This window comes from Xiphophorus maculatus, chromosome 3, assembly GCF_002775205.1.
Source record: "Xiphophorus maculatus strain JP 163 A chromosome 3, X_maculatus-5.0-male, whole genome shotgun sequence".
NCBI lineage: Eukaryota > Metazoa > Chordata > Actinopteri > Cyprinodontiformes > Poeciliidae > Xiphophorus > Xiphophorus maculatus.
The window spans coordinates 2250653-2276505 of record NC_036445.1 but is presented as its reverse complement, the minus strand read 5'-3'; the positions used below and the strand labels follow the sequence as shown (position 1 = coordinate 2276505).

At 37.3% G+C, this 25853-nt stretch overlaps 1 protein-coding gene across 1 annotated transcript; it reads left to right on the top strand.

Annotated features, from left to right (window-relative positions):
* Window positions 1-1855: 1855 nt before the first annotated feature.
* LOC102232606 lies at window positions 1856-23922 on the top strand. The gene is made up of 11 exons (XM_005798831.2): window positions 1856-2033; window positions 3567-3899; window positions 6743-7006; window positions 7290-7325; window positions 7602-7931; window positions 14378-14632; window positions 20197-20313; window positions 20488-20561; window positions 20817-20843; window positions 22595-22641; window positions 22913-23922. Exons 1-11 carry the CDS (start codon window positions 1955-1957, stop codon window positions 22932-22934), a joined length of 1584 nt encoding a protein of 527 aa, XP_005798888.2. The 5' UTR covers window positions 1856-1954; the 3' UTR covers window positions 22935-23922.
* The last annotated feature ends 1931 nt before the right edge of the window (window positions 23923-25853 follow it).

Here is a 25853-nt window from a genome sequence, read left to right as displayed (position 1 = left end):
CTGAGATCATGCAGATGCCAGAATCAGTTACACTAGCACTCATTGTTTATACGAATATCTTTGCTATATAAAGCTTGCAATGTCTGCCAGAAATGCTTTATTGGAGGCAAATGATTTGTACATGAAGTAGTTGAACTAGAAAAAGAAACTGTTATTTCAAACATTTTTGCACACATGCATTCAGTTCATGTGTGAAGATTTCATGCATGTATGACGAGCATGAACGTCATGCCAGTTTGGAGCTTTTGATGAGGATTTTGAACTATTTCATATTTTCAAGGTGAAAGGATTTTACACCATGCAACTTTACAGATTTTTAAAAACAAGAATTGTGTGCACAAGTTGGGATTTATTGCAAATATTCTCTAAACCACACATGGTCAAAATTGTACACTCAAGCGCATTTATGCGCCATTTATATTTGACACTGAAGTTATCAAATATGGAAATGCAACTTTAATATAAAAATGCATTAGTAACAATACAGACTTTTATCACTGTAATCATTAAAACCAGAAATTACTTCATTTCTATAGAGGTCAATAAACCAGCCAGAGTTATGATATGACATTGTTGAGTGGTAACAAAAGCTTCTGCTTTCTCTACAACCTGCTAAAAGGTATTAATACAAATATTACAGGGGCGGTATGAAAATGTTTAATTCTGTTCATATAAATCTGGGTATCTTTGAATTGGTTTTAAAGTCATAACCATTCCCCCTCAAAAAAGGAGCGTTCATATGCTTCATAAAAAGCTGAAAATGAGCACAATATTCATGCTGATGAGTGAAAACTTTGGAAAGAATCTGCTGTATATGCAAAGTTTTTGTTTTCTTTCATATCCAAGTCTCTTAGCTCCAGTTCCAAATGTGATTTTAGATAAAAGACTCTTCAGAAAGCATTTTTAATGGATGTGTCGACTCCAATAGAAATCTCAGTTACTTATTATTGTACATTCCCGACAGTCATCATTACACTCCCATCTGTATGCCATCTTTCACTACACTGCCATCTGCACATCACTATTTTAATTGCACTACCATCTGCAGATACAGTTGTCTAATTTTTCAGATTTTTTTTAAAGTTTTGGATAAAATACTGTAAACTGCATTCATCAGTTGTTGCCTCTTGCATCTTTGCAGCCAGAGCACCAGTTCAGATGTCCAAGAACAGGCAAAAGAACCACAAATTTGAAACTCTCTCCTAACAGTAAGGAATCATCCATGTAGATGGATCTTTAATAATCAGATCAGAGAAAGTTTGAGTTGGGGGATAAAGGTAAGAAATGAAACACCAAGAGAACTGTAGCTATTACTGAAAATGATCACAGTACAATCTGGTGCTGTTTTGCTTTTGGAAATGATGGACGTTAGATGTTCTTCAGAATTAGCTGATGAATGATTAACGGAATATTAAGCTTTTTTTAATAGTCTTCTGGGGGTCCTGACCTGCAGCCAGTTGAAAATATTTGGACTATGAACCACCAAATTTGAGTAAACTCTATCACTAAGGCCTAAAAACATCAAGGTCATGGTGCAGCTAACTTATCCTAAAAAACACATCGTCAAATGCAACTATCTCCAAATCTACCACCAAATTCTTGTTTTTCCATTTGTACTATCTTTTAAATATGGCTAAATTCCATGCAGCCCATCTGTCTGTTTATAATGTTTGTATTTTTACATAACAGCAACTTTGCTTTATCAGTCTGCAACACAAAGACAAACGACAGGAGCAGTGATGCTCTTTTCCTGCTGATTATGCCAGCGTTAGATGCCCCATATCCTGTGGAGCCATAAGATTCTCGGTAAACTTGCTGCCATGTCAGTCAGGGATCCCAGTCTTACAGCAGGACCTGGAAAGATACTCTGTGTTCTGAGGGGAAACTAAGAAAGGTCACAGTTTTGGAGAAAAGCAGCTGCAGGGAGACTTTTTCTTTCTTCTTCCAATGTGTGATGGAGTCTGGGTTTTTCTGCTTTATTCTCGCGTCTTGCCTTGCAGTTTATTCTTCTTACACAGTCAGCTCACACAGAGGTACGTTTCTGAAGATTTCTCAAACTTTTTAAAAAATATTTTAAACTTGAAACAAAGTTTTACCAGAACTGGTTAAATCTAATGGGCTTGTTGTGAAGGGAGAGGTCACGTCTTTGTGCCAGCGGATCAATGTTGTAACATTTTGACGAGTTACATGAGCTCAGCTCAGAAGGGGCTCAAGGACGGCTTTTTGAATTTGTATTTTATTGGGTCCAGTTTATTGTATAAATTCCAGATCGTCATGCTTACAGTAAAAAGGTATCATAGAAAAAGAGCAAAAATAAAGAAAAAATAATTTGTATGTTTTAATGTATTTCAATTTTATATAACTCAATGTGATGTTAATTGACAAACTGGAAGGTTCTTGGTGTAAAAATATTCGTGCAGCCAGTGTTTTATTGCCAAGCAATACATGAAAGGAAAAAGGGAGAGCGACCTTGTAAATTAATTTTGAAGTTTAATGGCGAAAATCTTGTTTTATCTTCAGCAAGTTTCTAGTTTGCACCATTTTTTTTATCCTGAACATGGATTTTGTAGGACAATTTCACACAAACTTCAAAGTATTTCCTAAGGATTTTAGATTAACACAATGTTAATGTTCTCAATTTTTTATTTTTTGCCAACATTACATCTGAAATGTGTGGTGTGCATTTGAAATCAGCTTCCCCAAGTTAATACTTTCCTGATCCACCAACAGTTGCAGCTACAGCTGGAAGACTTATGGGGGTTTGTCACTTGTTGGACGTTTAGAGACTGGATTTCTTTCCCATTCTTCATTGTTAATTAGCCATCAGATTGGATGGAGAATGTTTGCAAAACAAATATTTCAATAAGATTTTGGTCTGGATTGTTGCACCATTCTAGCACACTGAGTATCATCTACCAGCGGTGGTCAATCAATTCCATCATCAGCATGTCATGTATCTCTGCAAAAATCTTTTTATAAACCATTCATTTGATTCAGGAGTCCTGAATCAGAGTAATGTCTAAAACAGGTAGCAGACTAATTATTGAGGAGGATTGACTTTTGACTTTGGCTCTCGTCCACTCCACTCCAGCCGCCACTCCAGCTTCAAATAACTCAATGTTGAAAATATTGTTCTATTTTCATTTATCTTCACAATAACAAGTTTCGATGTCCCTGCTGAAGAAAGCATGTGCACACAACGATGCTGCCTCCACCATTGTGGTGATGTCAGAGTGTTGCTTTCCTTTCATTTGATCATTTTGCATGAAAAACCTGAACTTGTATGAACAGATTATTCCAAATGAGTTGCATTAGATTGTATTTAGGAATATGAAACTAAAGGGGGTGAAATACAAATGCAAACCACATTTTCTACATTTTTAATAAAAAACGTCACAAAGTGCCCTTCTTGACAATGTGCTACATTATAATGATCTTTCAACAAAATACAATGGAAGGCTGTTGTTGTAATCAGACAAAAATGTGAACATTTCATGGATATGTTTAGAAAATTGTCTGTTTTGTTTGGGGTTTCCCTGTGTGAAACTTTTCCCTCTCCTCCTCAGAGTGGGATGAAGTTGTGATGGTTGAACAAAACACATCCGCCACCTTGGTCTGTACTGGTGCCAGATTCCGAGGCGACATATCCATTAACTGGAAGGTGAAGTCGGTGGACACGGATGAATGGAAACTGATTCTCTCAGCCAGCGAGAAGAAAAAGTTTTCTGGAGGTGCCTCGAAGCCATCCATGCGATTGACTGACGACGACTTTCGAAACACGGGGGATTTCTCGCTGGTTGTTTCACCCGAAGTGGCGGACGCAGGACTCTACTCGTGCCTCATCCAGAAACAGGAGAGGAAAGTGAAGGAGAGGATTTTCCTTTTGACAGTCCTCACAGGTAGAAAAACGACTCAGCTGTGAGCAATAGAAACTGCATATTTTTTTCTAAATCACAAATCTTCTAATTTAAAAAACACATACTGGTGTTGGTACGTGAGGAAAAGAAAAATCACTCTTCTTTGAATGAACGTACACACTTAAAATCACATATTCGGGAAGCAAAGACGAGCCTCCAACTAGGAAAACGTTTTTAGTTTTTTCCAAATATTCAAAAGCAACCATCATTTAGTGGAATGAGAATTTCAGAGAACGAGATCTTGTTTTGTTTGTACTTTTCTCTCTCAAGAAAACTGCTTATTATTATAATATGTGTAGAACTGATTATTTACGTTTTTAAATTAGTAAGAAAGAACAAACATCCTTTGCTTCAAGTGCTACAATTTTCTATGTAACTACATTGTTGCAAAAGTATTGACCGCCTTTGAACATTTTCACATTTTGTCAAATTGCAGCCTCAAACTTACAGGCATTTCATGTGAAAGGCCAACACAACGTAGTTGTGAAGAGGAAGAAAAAATGATAGATGGTTTCCAAAATGTTCTCCAAATAAAAATCAGAAGAATGCAGCGTGCTTTTGTTCAACCTCTCTGAGTGAATACTTTCAAGAACCACATTTTGGTGCGATTACACCTACAGGTTTTAGTAAATCTACAGAGCAGTTTTATCTCAGTCAAATGAGACGGAGAGCACACATGAATCTTACCACAGATTCTCAAATGAATTTTGATTTGACCATTCAAAAAACACAAATTAGCTTCAGTCTAACTCTTTCTTTTACAGGTTTAGGCTTGTGTCCTACTGGAATGCATTTCCAGAAGTCTTCTCCTTTGATTGACTTTCATTTTACTCCATCCATCTTATTATTAACTCCTTCCAGCCTTTTAGAAAAAAATCAGCTTTTTAGATAAGCTTCACTGCACCATAGTTTTTACATGTACGCGAATAGTATAGTTATAAAAAATGTCCTTTACCTCACTAGAGGCATTGAATGAATCATATTGTAGCCAAAATGTAGGAGACACAGACACACACTAACAATTTACTATAAATGTAAAAAGTGTCTTTTACCAGTTTGTTTTATTATAGTTATTTATATTCTTCTTTTTTTCCTTTTAGTCTTTAAAATACCAAAATTTGTGCATAAATTTGTATTTGATGGCTCCATTTTGAAATATTAAATCAAATCTTCTGATTGGTTACTCAGTATTTGTGTCGCCTTGTTACACAATATTTTTTTATGCTTCCCTAAGTCATTTCTGTGTCTGGGCACGCAACTTTTTATGTTTTACTTGACATTTTTTATAACAATACTATTCGCGTACATATTGAGTAAAAATATGTTAAAGTAGTGCGACTTTTAACTGAATGCAGTTTGTTGCTACTCTTCCTCCCTCTGTGACGGCCGTAGGTTGAACTAGAAATTACTTAGGAGTATTAGAGTAAAGAAGTCTGAATACAAATGCATCCCACTTTTCTAGAGTTTTATTTGTATCTTTTTATCCCTTAGCTTAACTGCTACTACTTTATCTATCACAAAATCTTAACAAAATCCATTGTTGTTGTGGTCCTGATGTGATAAAATGTGAAACCTTCCAGAAATATAAAAACCTGGAAGGAATGGTAAGTTCTTGTAGACATTATAGAGAATAACTGAGTAGCTGCAAGTTTTATTTATTGTAGTATTCCAGTTTGGGTTTTTTTTTTCTTTTTTTATTTGATTCAGTGTTTCAGAGATGTTTGACCACAAATTCCTCCTTTTAAGATGCAGGAATGTAAATATTTTAAACCCAACGTCAGTGAGCTGCGGAGCATGGAAATACTCTTGCAGGAATACTTTTCTCGATTGACATGAGGTTTCTTTTGGTGCTGGTGCTTTTTACTCTAGTAGATTGGACCACACACACACACACACGCACCCACACACACACACACACACACACACACACACACACACACACGCACACACACACACACCGTTCTGATTGCTCTTTAGAGACTCTGACTTTCTAAAACATCCAAACAACCAGAAATGATCAATCAATATTTCTGTACATCTCTGATGTAATGATTTCTACCACAGATATATATCACTGTAAACTTTAGTACAATTTTATAGCATATTGGGATAGTTGGGATTGGGATAATTTAATCCAATTTTACTTCTCAAAGTCTTGTAAATGCAGGGTTTTTCACTATTTTTATAGCTCTTAACATTTTGGATAAATATTTGAAACTTAACTAAGGTCATTGTAAAAATAAATGATGAAGATACTTTAATGTTATTTTCTGGTATTAGAAAAAATAAGTACCACGTCACAATAAGGCTCCTGTTATGGACGGCTAATAAGTAGTTCATACATATATTATTATATGTATAATCTAATATACATATAATAATATATATGCATATATATTATTATAGAATATATTATTAATATTATTTTCATCTCTAAACACTTTATAAATTACTAACAAACTGTTTACTAAGCATTTATTTTGGATGAGAAAGAGAGCAAATCCACTGGTTTCTTACCAAATAGTGTCTGCTCACCTATATATTTTACATAGAGTTCTAATACTAAACATTTCAGATTATCATTTGTAAATGTAAATGTTTTAGCATATAGATTCTTCTCACTCATGATTAATGCATAATATGGAATCAGTTATTAATCATTTATAAGGTGTTTATAGATGAATGGATAACATATCTATAAACTATTTATTAGCCATCTATAATGGGAGTCTTTTTGTAAATGGTACCAAATAAATAAATAGAAGGATTAAAGGTTATCATGCTTTATTCTAATGTTAGCTTCCTGTATCCTTCCTTCTCTCCAGTTGGCTTCTTTCCCCCTCTGCCCGTCCGTCAGTACAGCACCCTGCGGCTGTTCGCCAGAGCCGTTCCTGACATTTCTGTCTCCGAAATCACCTGGACGGCACCTGGCGGCTCTCCCATGAAGACAGAGAAGTGGTCAATCTCAGGCACGGTGACTAAAGTGCCACAGGTCCAGAACGCCGACGGCGGGACTTACACCTGTACGGTTTACCCCCGGGGTAACTCCAGCGGTGCGCTGGCTGTGCGTGTGGACGTGAGAGTTGACGGTGAGCAGAAGCACTGAGGAAAATCATACGATTGTTGTTCCTTTCACTGAAGATAAACATCAAACCCGGAATCTGCAGGAGCAGAAGCATTATTTATTTAGGAATCCTGAACCTAAAGTTTTTCAAAAGTATTTACTTCAATAAAAGGGTTTCAGGATTCAAAAGCATCCTGTAGATCTACACTGGATTTCAGCTTGTTCTACTGTGAATATTAGAGTTGCTATGTTTATATATTATTCATCATTTGTTCCTCTCCTTTCCTTTATTGCTCTTCTCTCCGCAGCCAACAATGTGGCCTCATTCACCAATATTTCACACCGTAAGTAACTCCAACAGAAGCAGGCTGAAAGTCCTGAGTCAGCTGCCTGCTAATCAGGTGGAGCTGAAGGTCAGAGGTGACTCTCAGCCTATAAAAACTTAATCCTAATTGCTGGAGAATTTTTCTTTCCCCATCATTTCATTACTCTTTGGCTATTCTGTTTATTCCCAGTCTTAACCTCTCTCCCTGTTATCATCTTTTTGCGCAGAATTGCTAATCAGCGCGTCTTTGTGTGCTGTAATGTTCTCACCTCTGCTTCCACTCCTTTACCTGCAGAAAATGAGATCTTCACTGCCACTCAGGCTCAAAAATCCTTCCTCCTGGTCTGTCCCAGCAGCCAGGGCGACTATGTTCGGCTTCACTGGCTTTTCCCAGACACCAAAAATTACAGCAAGATTAAGCTAGTGTACCACTATGACCGCTGGAGGGGTTTCACCTCCAAGCACAGCAACAAGCTCCAGCTAGCTGGACCGCCGTACAACCCACAGGCTGGGAGCTTCTCCTTCCTACTCACCCCTGATTTGAAAGATGGAGGCCTCTACGTTTGCGAAGTGTCTCTCAATGACGTCATTTTCAGCCAGAGGACAAGACTCAGCGTTCTGAAAGGTAAGGAAGCGAGCGGTTGGAAACTGTTGCGCAAGGGGCGTGGCCACAGAAGTGGCTGAAATCTGATTGGACACCCAGCCTGGCCCCGCCCACCAGAGCTGTCAATCCGTTTGTTCATAGCACATTGTACATAGATTCGCGTTTTGTCCACACTCCATGTAAGCAGGTGACAAAAATGCTCAGTTTGTTGTTTTACAACTGTCATTAATAATTATTGTTGTTGATCGTTTCAATTTTATTTTATAAAAGTAGAACTCAATTCATATTTACTTGTAAATACATGAGGTTTTTGCCAAATGGCTAAAGTCTAATCTTCAGGTTGATGCATATGATGTTTAATAATAATTTTAAAAAAGCACCTCAGATTACTGCACTAAAAAACTCTTCATAAAGGAGAAAAGGAAGCAACTAAACAACTGTTTGCAATTTGTAGTTTATAGTTTTCATTTTAAGTTGATTATTAAGTTGAATAGAGTCAACATGATGGCACTAAAAATGAAGTTGTGTACTGTTAAGCCATGCTAATCTAAACGGGAACAATTAGTCTATGCCCTACATGCCAAACAAATCCATGTGTATGTTTGGTAAACAGTTTTGTTATTCAAATCTCGGCCTACTGTTCATTGTAATCTAAGGCTGCAGTGCATTTAGATGAAATTGCAATGTTAGGGCGTGCCGTGGTGGCGTAGGGGTTAGCGCAACCCATGTTTGGAGGCCTTGAGTCCTCAACGCGGCTGTCGCGGGTTCGACTCCTGGACCTGACGATATTTGCTGCACGTCTTCCCCCTCTCCTACCCTCTTTCCTGTCAGCATACTTTCATATAAGGGACACTAGAGCCCACGAGGGGAGAAAGAAAAATAGCAATTTTAGTGTGCCACTCTTCTAGTTTGTGTCTCTGCCTGGAACCCATATGACAAAACATCTAGAGCCTGTAACACACTATGTGTGGTGGAAAGCTGACACGGCACATCACCTTCAAAACATGGTGATGGCTGTATCATGCTGTGGAGTCACTTTTCATCAGCAGGAACATGGAAACTTGTGATTTGTTATCTGCTGGAGAACTTTATTTGTATTCCTCCAAAAGTTCTGACTTCATCTGCTTCAAAAAAACAAGCACTAAGTTGAATTTTAAGCTTTTTAAAATATTACTGACATGATCATTTTGGGGTCTGATTGGTTTCTTTAAATGATTTTAAGAAGACAAAGGGATGCATCAACATCAACAAACTTCTTTCAATGCAAGTAAGAACATATAGAACCGTGTCATCCATCCATTCATTCGCTTCGGTGCACATTATTTAAAAACAATCATCCACAGCCCACCAGTAAAAACAATAAGTAACTTACACAACCTGCTCCTTCCTTAACTATAAAAATAACAACATGCATCGAGCCATCTCTGCTCAAACATTTCTTCACAAATTAAACCCAAGCAGCCTCATCAACCGAGTAATATTATTCAATTAGTTCATAAAGTCTGATCATTTGTTCTCGTGGCATTTGTTCAATTACATCACTGTTCAAGTCATTACCCACATCATTTTATTCTTCTTTTCTATTACCAGACAAACAGCCATGCTTTAATGTAATTTGTGCACTTTAAATCAATTTCTCTCGCATGATTCTTGACATCAATTTGTATCTTAGATGAAGAAATAAACAAAGAATAAATCCTGCAACCTTTGTGGAAACTAATTTCCAGTCTAATAATATATAGATGTAAAATAAAGAATATCATAAAAAAATATATATATTTTTATCATATTGCAAATTACTGGTGTGTAGGGCTGTTGAATATTTTAGTAATCAATTAAGCTCATGATTAATCGAGTAATCGGATAAAAAAAGATTAAATAAAACATTGGTAAATTTAACATAAGAGCAGAGTTACTATTGATTACCAACATCAGTCCAATTTTTCACATTTGAGCTTCCCTAACAATAACTCTTCTGTAGTTTAGGAAATTAACCTGTAGCAATAATAGCTCACTATCCAAGTTAACGTGAAGAAAAGTTATACGAAAATCTGAAATTATATTCAGTGTAATAATAAAGAGGCAGGCTCACAAATACGCTTATGAAAATGTAAATACTTCAGCTTTTCGTTCATGTATTCATCTTCAGTCAATTTAACAGACGAACTCTCACCTTGCCCAGATATTTATAGCTTCTGTGTTCATGTTAGCGACGGGATTTGACGCCTTCGTTCATCACACACAGAAACTCATCAACCAGCTACGTGCCACCACGACGAGCTCCGCCACCCATTTGTTGAGACCGGGATGATATTTAATACATTTTCCGGTTCGTCCGTAAAGCTACACTTACGTTAATTATCTAATGCGCAGCCGCCCGCAGTGTTCAGTTTAGCCGCTCACCTGTATAAATACACCTGCAGCGCTCTTCCCCGTCAACAACTCAGGCGGAAGTGAGAGCGCTGTGCAACGCCAGTAATAACCCGGCCGGAACACGGTGCATTAAACAATAAAACATAAATTAACGAAGCTTCGAGGCAGATAAATTTTCCTCGAGGAATTTTAATAATCGAGGTACTCGAATCACTCGAGGAATCGTTTCAGCCCTGCTGGTGAGTTTATGCAAAATATTTCTCATTTCTTAATCACAATTTATTTTTCCAAATTCCTAAATACTCATGTACAGAATAACTGGGGAAGAATGCAAAAATATTTAAATCTCAAAAACACTATATGCTGTATTTATACCTGGACCACTTTCTTACAGTTATTTCATTTATATCACTTATGACGTCCTTAAGTAATCATCTGACGAAAAACACAGCACAAATGCATGATATTTATAAAGTGTAGGTATGACATGAATGCAAAATATAATGTAATATAATATAATATAATATAACATAACGCAACATAGTATAATATAACATAATAGATAAAATCTCTGTGTTGCACTCCATTTGTAGCCATTGTTCTTAAATATTCCTTTGCTCTTTAATTAAATATCCTCAAATTAGTTGTTTTTCTAATTCATCAGTGCTTCATTCCCTAGGGCAAATATTATTTGCACCAACAAGTTGAACAAACAAAAAACATTCTGAAAATCTTTCTTATCATAGGAGGAAGAAAGACTGAATGTGCTCAAGGTTTTTGAATGAAAGTTTCATGATGAGTAAATTGGTGTCATCCAGGACTTCTCAACAAAACTTCACCCTGCAAGATTAGTGAAGAATTTAAAGTTTTACAGATCAAACCAAGATCTTTTTTTTTTTAAGTTTTACTTTTGTTGTTTTGTTGGTCTGAGTCAACCAAAAAGTGAGTGATAAATATAAAAGAATGAAAACATTAGTTTTGTGAAACAATGATAACTCTTTGCCTCAGGGGAAGCTAAATTATAAAATAATGGTGTCAGAAGAAGTTGATGACGGTTTACAAACTCAAGCTCATGAAGCATAAAGCAAGAACTTCTGCAGGTTGCCACATCATTAGTCACAGAAACGGTAAAATCTTCTGTAGTTTCTACATAAATGTAAAACACAATGCTTTACGGCGGTTGTGGAAATATTCAAGGAAACAAAGGAAACTGGGACCACAGTGAGTTTTCAACAAGAATCTGCTGTCTCTAAAAGCTCTTTCTCATCTCATTGTTCCTTTAAAAATGTGACTGGCAAGCCATAAATTATGAAGAAAGTCTTTGTCAGCAGTTGGAGGAACAATAGAACAATGGCAGCAGAGATCTTGTGGGATGTAGTTTAAATTTTATTCAGATCAGTCTTTTATATGGTAAAGCATCTCACCTCCTTAAGCTGGCCTCATTCGACAGAGTATGTTTGATAATTACATGGCAAATACAGATTCAGTGATTTATACAAGTCAGTTCTCCTTGATTCTGATGTAAAGTTATAGTTATATTTGTAACAGCTATATTATGCATGAAAGATATTAATGCATGCAACCCCATGGATATTTATTTATTATTTGATATTTACAACCTTTTGGCTGGATATTTGACCATTCCTCTTTGCAGAATTGGTTGGTTTCCTGTCATTTAAGCAACATTTGCTAATCTTATCCGATGCACAAGTATCACTGGCAGTGAAACAGTTTCACAGCATGATACTACCACCACCTAGCTAGACAATTGATGCATTGTTTTTAGTTTTGAAAACCTCACCGTGACCTCTCCAATCTCCAAACTCATCTGAATATAAAACCTTTATACAAAAATCCTCAATCTTGATTATTTCATCCACAATTAGAACTTCAAGCAGCAAAACAATGCAGCAGTTTGATACTACAAGAAGAATGCTTCATAGTGCTTTTGACAGAATCACATATTATTTTAAGCCAAATGATATAGTTAATCTTATTTCACCCTATAATATTTCTCTAGAAGACATTTTGCTTGTTTAGGTGCTGAAAATTTAAGTTGTGCTTGAAGGTGTCAATTCAGTTCATGTTATTTAAACGATTTATCTGTTACTTTGGGCTTTGTGCAATGCATGAGTACCATGACAGTGAAACTAATCCATAGCAAAATGCTACGTCCACCATGCTGGACATTATTCACAGGTTTGAAAGCCTCATCTCGACTCTCCCAAACATTAATTTCTTAGTGGACAAATGGTTCAATCTTTGACTTCCCTGAACATAAAGCTTTTATTTGGAAGGCAATTTCTTGAGGGAACTGCAAACGTCAGATGACTTTGACTTTGCTCATATTGAAGCAGAAACTTTGCTATTTGTTGGTTGCACCCTCTCAGTATGTGGCGATCTAAAAGCAGCTTCCTTGTGGGGAATCAAAGCAACTTAAGGTGTTTCTGGTTTACCCTTTAATATCTTGACACCAGTTTCTTTACTTTTGAGTGACTGGTTGGGTCAGATGACAAAAAACTGGATATGTCTGGATTCTACAGCAAGAAAAGATCAATATCACTCACCACAACTGGTTCTGGCCTGCAGTAAGTCCTTAAAAAACTCACCTACCAGGCCTTAATGACAAGAACAATGCTTGGAGGACTCAAACCAAAGAACACGGTGTCAACTGTCAAGCATGGAGGTGACAGAATCATGCTGTGTAGCTGTTTATCTTCCATTGGTACTTGTGTATTGTACAAACCTGGTGGGCTATGCTTAAAAGCAATGTCCAGCCTGGATTATGCAAGCAGCTTGGTGATGGTTATAAAAACGGTCTGCATTCAACTTACTGAGGATAAATGATCCATGAACTCAAATCTTTTTAATCCCACTGGAATTGCTGATTTGCATCTTTAAAGGTCCCGAATTAATGTGACCTTCATCTCCACTGATCAGATTATGTAAGCACCTGTATTTATCCACTCAGTGACTTTCTGCAAGAACGTGACAGCAGAAATGTTAAGCTATTCAGCAAGGCTGAAGAATGTGCAGAGCTGTTAACCACCGAGGTAATATGTGTCAGTGTTTAGAGAGACAAGCCCGTAGCACCTGTCTCCTGAGGTGTTTCAGCAATCATGTGCCCCTGCTGAAGAGTCATTGAGTGAGACATTAAATTTGTACTGGTTTCAGCTCTTTATTCACTGACTCCAAATAAGGAAAACAAATAAAGAAGGAGTTTCCTGGAGCCATTAGCAGAGTGTCGCATTATTAAATGAAAACATTAACTATATTGCTCCTGAAAGAGAAATATGCTTAATTTATAAACGTAAAGACCAAGAAAAATTCTGCTAAGCACCTGTTGATTTTTTACGAGAGTGCCTAAGGGAATTTTTCCCCTTTTCTTTGCAGGAACACCCACACATGCACAAATCCAACATGCACTCCTACTCTTACAACAGCCTGTCATGCTGGCCTTGGAAGGCTTTACTAATCACAGTCCCACCGGCATCCATCACAGCTGCCCAGACATGACCGGTCGATCCGTCACTGTCACTGTCACCCCGCTTCACAAATCTGCATCCGTTGCACCACGTTCACACCTCCACCCACTCCCCAATCATGTGAGGCATATATTTTTACCCCTCCGTCGTTAGAAGTATCATTATGTGTGATTATACCTGCTGCCCTCCCACCGAGGCTGTGGGTGGCCCACGCTGATCACACTAATCAAGGCTGAAGTGTGTGTTTTTTAGGCTTGTGTGTGTGAGGTGGGGATCTGCGGGGCTTGATTACGCCCAGATGGATTCTCATTACAGTTTGATGAGACACCAAGCATCAGTCACAGTCAACCAATGCATTAGCAGTAAATCGCTTTAATGAATATATATTATTTTGACCCTTCTCTGAATTGTTCTATGTTTTTCATATCACGATCCCCCTTTGATCATCACTCTCTCTCTCCGTCCTTGCCCTTTTAAATATTCAGACAGAAACATTTTAACTCTTTCTCATTTCTCTTCCTTCCAGACAGTTTTTTTCCCCCACCAATTCATCCTTCTTTCTGGTTTCTCTTTCCTTTGCCATCTCCTCTCATTCTTCTCTCTCTCCAGTGAAAACCAGCCATTATCCCTCGAAGCTGAATCTGCTGTGCCTGTACTCAGAGCGCGCCAACGTTCAGGGCGCGGTGTGGAAACATGACAATAAAAGTCGGCGGCTGCAGATGTCAAGCAGCGGTCCTGGCAGCATCAGCACCACCCTGCCGCTGCCCATCACCCCTGTTGTAGCAGGGAATTACACCTGCACCCTGCAGCTGAAAAACGGCCAGAGCATCCAGGCAGTTCAAGCTGTCACAGCGCCCCCAACAGGTGAGATGAGAGCACATGCTTTGCAAGTTATTTTTTCAGCTTTCTGATGTAGTATTTTTCTCAGATCAAGGGTATTATATCAGTATCACAGAGTTCTGGTGGACCTCCTGTCAGGTCTGCAGAGATAATGAACCATGAGTGTGGAAAATTCTAGGATATGTGCTTCATGAAGCGTTCTGCTGTGGATTAAAGGCAACCTCAGGTCAGTTCATCCTCCAGAAATCCTGCTGTTTGAAAAGCAGAATGCCTCTGACAGATACCATATGTTAAACTTTTTAAATTTACCTCACAGGGTCAAAGGGGATAAAGCTGTTTTTTGGAGCATAACGTTGGTTGGATATGCAGCAGACTAACCATTTAAAGCCTCGTACGTTCAGATTTTTAAAAATATATAATTTACTAGATGTTTTAATAAAACAAAATAAGTTTTTGGAAACTTTGTTGGGGTTTTGTATGTATTATAAAGGGATTAATGCGCTTAGAAAGAAAGAGGAGGTAATTTTTTTCCCCTGCAAAATAACTTATTAAATAATTATTTTAGAAAATGATGACGTTCAGTAAAACTTTTGCCATTTTTGAGACTAAATTATATATTTTTTCTATTCATCCCTCTTGCAGATTTTCTGTTTTTTATTTGGTCACGCTTAAATGTCATGTCAGAGATCAAAAAACATATTTTAATTTTATAAAATATAAACCTGAGTAAACTGAGCTGTTTTTAAACTGTGATTTAATTTATCGCATTATTTAACCGAATCATTGACTGCACCCCCTTGGAGGGAGCAACTCCCACTGAGTACTTGTTGTAACTGACACTGACTTTATTTTTACACAAAATGAGGAATTTTGTCCCATTTGTCTTTGTCAAATTGTTTTAATTCAGACACATTTTTAACACAAGCAGCCTCTTTAAGGTCATGCAACAGCATCTCAACTAGATTAAGTGTGGACTTTGACTAGGTCACTCTGAGACACTGATTTTAGTTTAGTTTTTGTGTTTCTGTTTAGCTACTCAGTCCCACTGGTTTGCTTTAGATCATTGTCCTGCTGTAGAATCCAGGTACGCTTGAATTTAAACTTAAAACTGAAGGTCAGGTTTTCTTCTGCAGGATTTTATACTTTCATAATTTATGGAAAAGTCAGTTGATAAGCATCTCATCACTCTACCACCACCACTATTGACTGCTGCTTTTCTGAAAGACTGAGTCGGATTTTCTATCAGATGCATGGCTTTCACTTTTGTCACAAAATTTTGTTTTGGTATTTTGAAGATTTTATTTGTACTTTTTTGCAAAATGAGAAGAGTTTCTTAATTTTCTTTTTGAACAGCTGTGGTTTTTGCCTTGGAGCTCTCCCTTGAAAATAATTTTTCCTCAGGCTAAAACAGTTAAGGTCTCTATCTTATTGGTCACAGACCTTAACTGAGGCGCATACTGCTTTGGATACTGTTTTGGGTTCTTTTGTCAAATCCTGGATGAGTTGTTGATGAGTTCTTGGAGTCATTTGGGAAGTTCAGCCACTCCTGGGAATATTCACCCTCGTTCCATGTTTTCTCTGTTTGTGACTAATGGTTCTCTCTGTGGTTCACAAGACTTTGTAGCCCTTTCCAGTCTTGCAGATTTAAACAACTTGAAAAATGAACCTCTTTAAAGAGCTAAAAGCTTTTTGGGATCATTTAGCCTACTTCATGTTGTCAGATGGGTTCCCTTCACAGGAGTTTGTTTTTTTTACATTAATTATATTAATACTCCTGGACGAGTCACACCAAAAACTGCATTTAAAAAAATATTCTGGTTATCTTTGTATTTATGATAATATCACAACATAAAATGTGACAAACAAGCAAAAGGAGAAAAAATCTCAATACAGGAACTTTTAAAGAAAAGTCCTAAACTTGTCTCAGTCTCATAAATTCTCATATCCAAAATAATATTATTTACTTGGATGGTTAAGTCATCCCACATGATTTCCTAATACTTTGTAAAATTCTGTGTGCAGATTCTTCTTTTATAAAACATAGAAGATATGAGGTTTTTTTTTTCATTACCCTTACCCGGTTAATATGTGACTATAATAAGACAGGACCTTGGGACATATCTCCTCACAAAATCTAAATTATTCAGGCTTATTGTATTGCTTGGCTGTGGGGAAGCACAGGAGGACGTGACAGTTAAATGGATCCCTTAGCACAGACTATTTACCTCTCTATATTCCTCTACATCACTTAGGCTAAGAGACTCGGATCTGATTATGACTCCCACTAATGGTAAAGCTATAACAAGACATTATAAAATGTATATTTCCTATAGGTGCAATTATTCTGAAGTAGAAGTGAGTTACATTTCAGGTTTGTGTCATGGGAAATTTCGACTGAGCAGACAAGAAAGTTCAAATAAGCTGAGTGCTGTTTGACCTACATAACGCTGTGTAAACTGTCAAGTTGCACAAAAACTGCAAAAGTGCAAGGTGGCATAAAAATCCTAGGGTGATAATGAATAATGTAACAATAAGTGGTGACATTTACTGGTATATAAATAGAATTTCTAGAAGGAAAAAAAAAATCACACAGCTGTTTGGTGGGAGAAAACTGAAGACATTATGGTGCTTCAAAAAGTATTCAACATTCAATACTGGATGCAATGTTAAAACATTTTTTATCACTGCATCCAAAATCTTTGGTGTATTTTGGGGTTTTATGTTGCCTAACAAAGTCAGGGACTTTTCTGGGTTGTCCACTATTTTCAGTAATATTTTTCCCTGTTAATTTATTCCTTTGACTTTAGTCGATAAAACACATTGAGTAAAAACTTGGAAAAGCTCAAAAGGGTATGAATATTCTTGCAAGGCGCTGTATTTATTTGTTTGGGAACATCTAATGCACAAAACCTAAAATAAAGTGTGAATTCAGAACATTCAAAAAACAGCACCGAATAATAGAGAATTTCTTTTACCGATGGAAAACAAAATTGAAGCAATCATTGTGCTCTGCAGCACGCAAAATACATCAAAAGTGAGGGATTTTCTTCCATATCCTCAATTTACTCATCCTTTGCGAAGCATTCAAGCAGTTCTTTGGTCTGCATCCTCTGCGCCACTCCACTCTACAATTACAGTGATATAAATCACACCCCACCTCATTTGAGATGAAACAGGCGAGGAGGAAAGAAAAATGCCAATCGCAGAGACGACAGGATAGAAAGAGGAGCCATGGAGGAGACTTGAGAAACGTACCGAGATAGGCCTCACTTCACTGCGCTCCATTAACATAATGCATGCATTAAGGCTGGCCTGGGGAGCCGTGCTGGGCAGTCCTGGGGTCAGCTATCAGTACAGTATTCCATTAGCAACCTCTGCACATATTCTCCAATCAATTACACCTCATGCAGCACATAATTGATGGATCATTCTGAAGCCAGTGAAAAGGTGTGACACAGAGGTTGAGGTGAGACTCAGGGGTCAGTTTGTTATTCAAACATAAATAATGACAAATTGATGCGTGAGTGAACTTTATCTGCAGTGCCTTGAGAAAAGTGTTCACACCCCACAAATGTTTTGACATTTTTGTGTCCAAAAAAATGTCACCACTTAGGACTTATGGAACAATGCACTGAAAAAAGAAAGCAGGTGATCCAACTTCACTTAATAAATTAAGCTATTAAGTTCATTAAGTTGACATGTTAAACAAATATAAATGCAGTAAGTTTGGCAAACTTAATTTGATTATGTGTAATAAATAAACTTTTTTCTTTTTATGTTGGAGCTCCATTATTTCTGTTTGAGTGTGGTTGAGATTTACCCTCTTCCTGTTAGATGGGCACCTCGGGGTAAAACGAAAGGCAGATGAAGTGATGCACTCATAGTCTACAAGCTTTGGGAGTTGGTCAAATCCAAGTTCATCACGGTAATGTCCTCATAGAAGGAGATCCGCTGAAGGATCCGGTTATTCAAACAGTGAATTTCCTCCTAGTTGATGTCATGGGCTTTTACAAATTCTCCAAGATGACAATGTCAGGATTCATTTCACTCAAATTGTGAAGGAAAGTCTCAGGGAACATGAGATATATTTTCACACATGGACTAGCTGCCACGGTCTGGCCCTAAACCCAATTGATAACATTTGGGATGTGCTGGAGAAGGCTTTGCAGAGCGTTCAAACTCTTCTATCATCTGTACAAGATCTTGGCAAAGAACTAACTCAGCTCTGAATGAATATAAATATTTTAACATGTCAGAAGCTTTCCAAAATAATGCTGCAGAGACTGAACACCGCAATTAAAGCTAGAGATATTCCAACAAAATATGAGTGTGATTTTTATCTGTTTGTTTCACCCCCCCAAAAAAGAAATACATCGTTTTTGACATTTTTCACATGTACAAATCTAATATTTGGTCTGGAGTGTCTGGAGCCCCCAATACTCTGATTGCCTTTAAATCAGAGTATTGGTTTAATTGCTAAGTCCATCTGAGACTATTTTGCAAATAAGAAGAGCCCTGCAGAAAATCCCTCATCTATGGTCCACTTTATGTTGTTCTATCACATAAAATCCCAATAAAGCACATTAAAGTTAGTGATTAAAACAGCTTGAGGCGCGTGAATACTTTTTAAGCCACTGCAAAGGGCGCAGTGAGAAAACGACTTGCTCAAAAGCAATTTTGCATTTATTATACGTCCTTTCAGAACGGCTGGCGGATATCTAATTGGTTTGTACTCTATGAACGCTGAGCAGACAGCTGCAGAACAATCCGGCTTCCCTGTGGCTCTGTTTTGCAACACTGATGTCATCCTCAATATGCAAACAGGTTTCTTCACAAACCTGCACTCTTCCCATGAAATTTGAATTGTACAGCAGTAAGATAATAGTGTACTTATGTAACGTGTGCGGTGATCACTCTCTACCTCACCTGTTTTTCAAAGCTGCATTGATGGGCCTGGCTGTTTGTTTTGTTTGTTTGCCTGGAGGCAACAGCTCGATGCAGAAATCAAGTGGGAGGAAATGAAAAAAAAGAAAAAGACAGAAGGAAATATTTGGATTTTTATCATGTTTATGTTTTGTAAATAGGATATGGAGTAATTAGCGGCAGTAAACTCCACTCTGTATGGAAGTGGAGTAAGCATCCGTTGACACCTGGTCTCCGAGACGCCTCCGCACTCCGTCCTTTCGTGTGAGTTTTAAATTGTCAGGCTTTGTGGTCCAGACTGGATGCGTGTCAGATCGATGTCTGCAAAGGATTTCCACAGGCTACTCTCTCTGCCTAAGAACGCCTCAGATTTCCTCGCCATCTTCCACAGCAATCATTGTCTCTGACTGACAGCAGCATGATGCAAATGCATGAAACATGTTCACAGTGGAATCGCAACTGTAAAGTGTTCACATAACAAATTTGAAAAAACATAAATAAAAATGGTTGCCCCCTCTTGACCCGCACAGTAGAGTGGAAAGCAAACAAGATAAGTTTGAGGGCATTCAGTCACTCTTCTGAGAGTTTAACATTAGCGTCGCTCTGAGACGTTCATGTTTTTGTCCTTTTCTCCTCCTCTACCCCCCTCTGCCCCTCTGTTGCAGAGAGTGTCACCCCCTCCTTCCTGCACCCTTCTCTCTCTGCTTTATTACTCCTGGTGCCCCTGGTTTCAGCAGCTGTCGGCGTGTTGCTATGGAGACAGAAACACATTTCTGATCGCGGTGAGTCTTCCGGCGATTTATTTCTTGACAGCTTCTCCGTTGCTCCGTCCATCTCCGGGCCCCCTGTCGGCCCCTGCGTCTGAGTGATGCGGGCCGTGACATCCTCTGGGCTTGTTGTAATGAATGTGCCCCCACTTCATGAGAGTGCGTTCTGTCGCTTCTCTCTGCTCTCAGGTATTGAGCAGTCACTGTCTGTCCAGTCTGGTGAATCGGAGAACATCTATGAGAATCCAGAGGATATCAGACAGGTGATGAATTCAGACATTTTCAAGAACTAAACGCCCTCTGATGAATTTTGCTTCTTATATTCTGTTCTTTCCCCACTGGTGTTTAGTTCTCTTTTCCCTCCCTTTTGTCTCTCACTCTCTCTTTCTTTCTTTTTGCCGTCTTCTCTCTGAAGTGCAATTTTTATCCTTTGCTTCCCTCCTCTTTTCCCATTTCCCCCCTTTTTTCGTCGCTTGCTGTTCATTAAACCTGTTTTCTGCTCTCCTCCTTCCCAACAGGCTCCTCCCCAGGGTTCAGTCTACATGGTAAGTTGTTTAGTCGTCCCCAACACACACAAGCACAGTGCAACATCTCAATACTGTAAATTAGAAAAGCATTGACAAGTTAGTTTACTTCAGCAATTCAATTCAAATAGATCTATTACATGCAAGAAACCCCAAATTCAACATCAGAATAAAACATATGACCAAGTAAAAAGTCCAGAAATACTGTAATGGCCAACACATTCATGGGTAATTGACACCCTTCATGGGGAGGGCAAGAAAAAAAATCATAATTTGGCTGCTCATAAGGTGTTGTATCCAAGCATATTTAGGAAAACTGAGTGGAAGGTAAAAATGCAATCGGAAAAAGTGTGCACTAGCAACAAGGGTAATCTGGACAGAACACTTTCATTCTGTTGGCTGGAACGGCTGTCAGGCGACAGTACTTTTTTGTTTTGAGAGAGAACAGAAAAGAATTTGAGAGAGAGCAAACCACAGCGTGAACACAGAGATTTGAGAGAGCACAAAGAATATTTGAAAGGGAGCAGAAGTTTTGAGTGCAAGTATTACAAGTTTTGAGAACAAAGAGATGAAATCCTGCTTTCAAACTGAAAATGTGTGCTCTTGATTTATGGCAGAAAATTTCCCCCATAGTAAACCAGCCATGTGTTGGACAAGGAAAATTACTAAAAGTTACAGGACACCGGCCACCAAGGCCTGGAAGAGCCCGAGTTGGGGGTTGTGAAGAGGAAGACACCAGATCCAAGAATGTAGTCATGCTAATGCTGCTATTAAAGCACCCTGGACTTCCTACACACCTCAGCAGAACCACAGGTTGATCACCTCCATGGCATGCTGCATTGGTGCAGTAATTCATGCAAAAACCTGGGCTTCCTCTATAAAGAAAAGTGAATTTAATTGAATTCAAAAAAGAGCCTAGACCAAGTATTGAGTGAATATTCCTGTACAGTATATGGACATATTTTACATACAATCCTTGGAAATCAAGAAATTAGATAAAAACTTGAAATATTTTTCTCTGTCTGTTGCAAAACCATATAATATGCAAGTATAAATCGTACCATTTGAATTGAAATACTGGAATTAATTAAGATATCTCCCTTGCTTTTACATTTTCTTCTAAGACAGTCTTTCCTTCCACTAAACTTTCCAGTAATATGTTGATGGCACATTTTGTGAACTACCAGCTTCTTTAACAGTGAACTTTTGTGATATAATATTTACATCATGACTGTTTGTTGGAGATGTTTGTGTAAGGCAATAACATAACCTTTCTGAATTAAAAAAAAAATATATATTTCTAATTAATTTTATGAAACATTCCAATTTCTACAGAAATTTAATTTTTGTGGTTTTAATTAGCTGCAAGCCATGTGGATCAAAATGGCCAGAAGTAAATACTTGAACTATGTCACTCTTTATGTAACATGAATTACTCTGTTGAAATTACTTAAACAAATTGACCTTTTGAAGAGAATTCATTAAACTGAGCAGCACCTGGAAGTGTGAGTAGTTGTATTACATGCATAAAAAAAGTCCCTGACACTCTTCCTGTTTCACCCTCTCTAAGCTGTCTGCAGATACGTCTTCCTTCACACTTGGAGTCCTCCAATCTGTCAGGACTCTTTCATATAAACCCATCACCTTTCAGCAGCCTCCTTACATTAGTAGCTTTAAGAAATCAATCTCATTACACACTGGAGGGACATGAATCTGGCCTCAGAATGTGTCTTTGTCCCCATGTCACTCCTTTCTCTTTTTCTTTGTGCAAGGATTTGAAGCCAAGAGGAGACAATGACATCTATAAGGAACTGGAGCGGTGAGCGAAAAATTCTTGCATCACCTGTGTGCGGAGTTGTTTGTGGACCGCTCGTCACACTCACCAATCAGACCGGCCTGAACATCACTCTGACACTGTGGCATAATATCACGCCATGTGCTGACAGGCAGCGCTCCTTCGCCTGTGTGTTGTTGTTGCGTGGGCTGCTTGTGTTTGTGTTTAAAGGGGGGGGGAATGAAAGAGATTGGAGGACTGGGTTTTTTTTTTCTCGTTTTTTTTGAGCGAGTTTGTCTTTGTTCTCTGTTTTCAGATACGAGCAGTGTCAGGGCTGATCACCTACCCACATCTCATCCCCATCCAGCTGTCACATCCTCTCTCTTCACAGCTGCAGCAAAAGGCCTTTTATAAACAGGAGTAACTACTCAATGTCAGAGTTGGGGACTTAAAGAAAACTTTTGAGCTTCACAGAAATGCTATTTAGGTTTTCCTTTACAAGCTATCGCTCTTTAGAAGTTATAGGAGCTCACAAACCTCTCCAGAATGGATGGCGGTGAATATTGCATTGTAAAATCTAACGTATTGTTTGCAGTGAAAAGGGGACAAATAAAAATAATACTTTATGTGTTATCAGTATGCGATGTGGATCTCTGTGTTAGTTTATTTGATTTGCACGAGTATAAAATGAATCTCTATGATTGTCTTACTGAGTGAAATGAAACAATTGCTTAAAAATACAGCTGTCCTAATTTAATTAGGACATATTGTGATGTTTGATAATTTAATTACTTTGTTGTTCATCTAATTTTTTATGGTGCAAACTTTTAATTTTACACTTATAATTATTACTGTCTGTTTTAGCAAAAGTTTTCAACATTCCAACAATTATTGCTGCTTAACTAGTTAATGCTCAAATGTATTTACAAATATTTATGCAAAAATAAATTCACCGTGTTTTTGCTGCCAATCAACAAGATTTTGTTTATTAGAACATAGCTCATTCAGCAGATATTTATTTAGATATTTAGCATTCATACTAGCCAAATTAGGCATGACTGGTCACAACTCCAGCCACTAGTTGGCGGTCAAGAGCTTTCAAAACAAATTTTTGAATAGTATTGAAAACGCATCATTAGCCATCTGTGGGTGTTGTGGATTCAGGCCGATTTATGACATAAGTTTATAGGGTTAAAGATAGTAAATAATACAGTTACCAACTTTTTTGCATGAATAACGATTTCTTCTAGTGTATTAAATAGGAATAAAACTAAAACTGGCCACAATTTACTTGCAAAGTTCCCCAACAATATTTAAATATCTTTAAATTAAAAAAAAAAAAAAAAAAGTCAAGCACTTTCAGAAAGGTTTTAACTCTTTTTTGGCAGATTACACATGCACATGTTAGTTTGTGCTTCCAAACTAACACCCTTTAAATATTTTAAAGTAATGTTTATCCATCTGTATAGAATAGAATAGAATAGAATAGAATAGAATAGAATAGAATAGAATAGAAGTACTTTATTCATCCCAGCAGGGAAATTACTTTGCAGTTACAGAATAGAGACAAGACACAATAACAACTACCACTGAGTAGTAGTTGTCTATAAATTGTAAAAATATGAAATGCTGTTAATATAAAAAGCAACTTAAGAACAGTCCTTGCAAAGATTCAAAAAAAAAATGCAGATATGTATATGTAAATATATGCACAGCAACTGTGCCATAGTGCAGTTGTGCAAAATCCAGTGATTGGATATATGCTTCAACTGAACCTAATATTACCTTGGACTTAAAAGTCAATTTCTTTTTTTTTTTTTTTTTTTTTTTTGTAGGATTCTTTTTTTTTTTTTTCTTAAACTTTATTTATTGTAATAAACAACAATACAAATGTACTGCGAACAAATCTCAGGAAGATAATAACAATAATTTACCAGGGGGAGCATAAAATAAAGCAAGAAGATAAGAAAACGACAATAAATATAAATATGTATAAAGGAAATAGCACAAATTGTGATATGTGTGCCAGATGTCACAGTGCATTAACTTAAAAGATAATCCAAAATTCCAAGTTGATTACAAGCCCGTATTGTTGATTCTGCTTTTTGATTAGTGGAGGAATGAATTGTTGATAAATAATGTTTAAGTTCGATCAAAAAAACTAAAAAATTTGGTTTTTTCTTCAAAAATTTGCATTTATGTAGGTGAAATTTAGCCTTAATAATTAGTAAATTGATAAGGAGACTCTTTACATTCATTCCTCCATTTTGTTGAAATCCAAATAAGACATTTTCCCAATATAAGTGAAAGCCTGCTGAAATTTTGGAATCAACAAAGTTACAAAAATGTTGCCAAAATATTTTAGAATGAGGGCACAACCAGAACAAATGAGTGACCGATTCTGGGCAAACAACACAGAAGGAACAGTTCACATCAATGTTAGAATTGAATTTCTTTAAATAGACTTTAACGGGGTAGATTCGGTGAATGAGTTTAAAAGAAACTTCCTTTATCTTGTTAGAGAGAAGAAAGTGATTAGGGAGAAGCCAGATAAATTTCCAAGACACAGTAATATGAAAGCGATTCCAATAATGAACGACCACAGGAGTAGAGGTCACGTCCTTCAGAAACAGGGATCTGATTGACTTATTATTGTTACAAGGAAAAGGATTCAAACAAATTTTGCAAACAGGAGAATGTATGGGAGATAAAATGGGAGAGTGATAAACGATTCTCGGCTTCTGCCGAAATAACATACAGATCTTTGTAGAAACGGCACCAAAGACTTTGGCATATTCTCCAGGAGAGACAGGAAAACTGAACTTACAGAGAAATTCTTCATAAGTCAACAACAGACCATCACTGTTGAACAATTGGTCAACCAAAACAATGTTATTATTAAACCACTTAAAAGTCAATTTCAGCATAATTTTGCCAGCTGAAATGACGTCATACAACAAAACAAATTGTAATAAAAATATCTAACCATTTGCTGTATCTCCCAGTTAACTCTACAGATGCTTTCAGGTCCAAAATGACCATTAAGTCTCCATTAATGGCCTCAAGATTCAAGCTTAGCCTTAAATTGCAGGGACAGAACAAATGAAAACCATTTTATCAACATGACTGACCACCAAAGCCAAATGAACAATTGTTACTAATTCAATTAGACTTGAAATATCAATAATTTGCAGTTGTTTTAAGCTTGTGTCTTTATTCGTAACTACTCCAAGCATGACGCTTCACATTGAGCATGT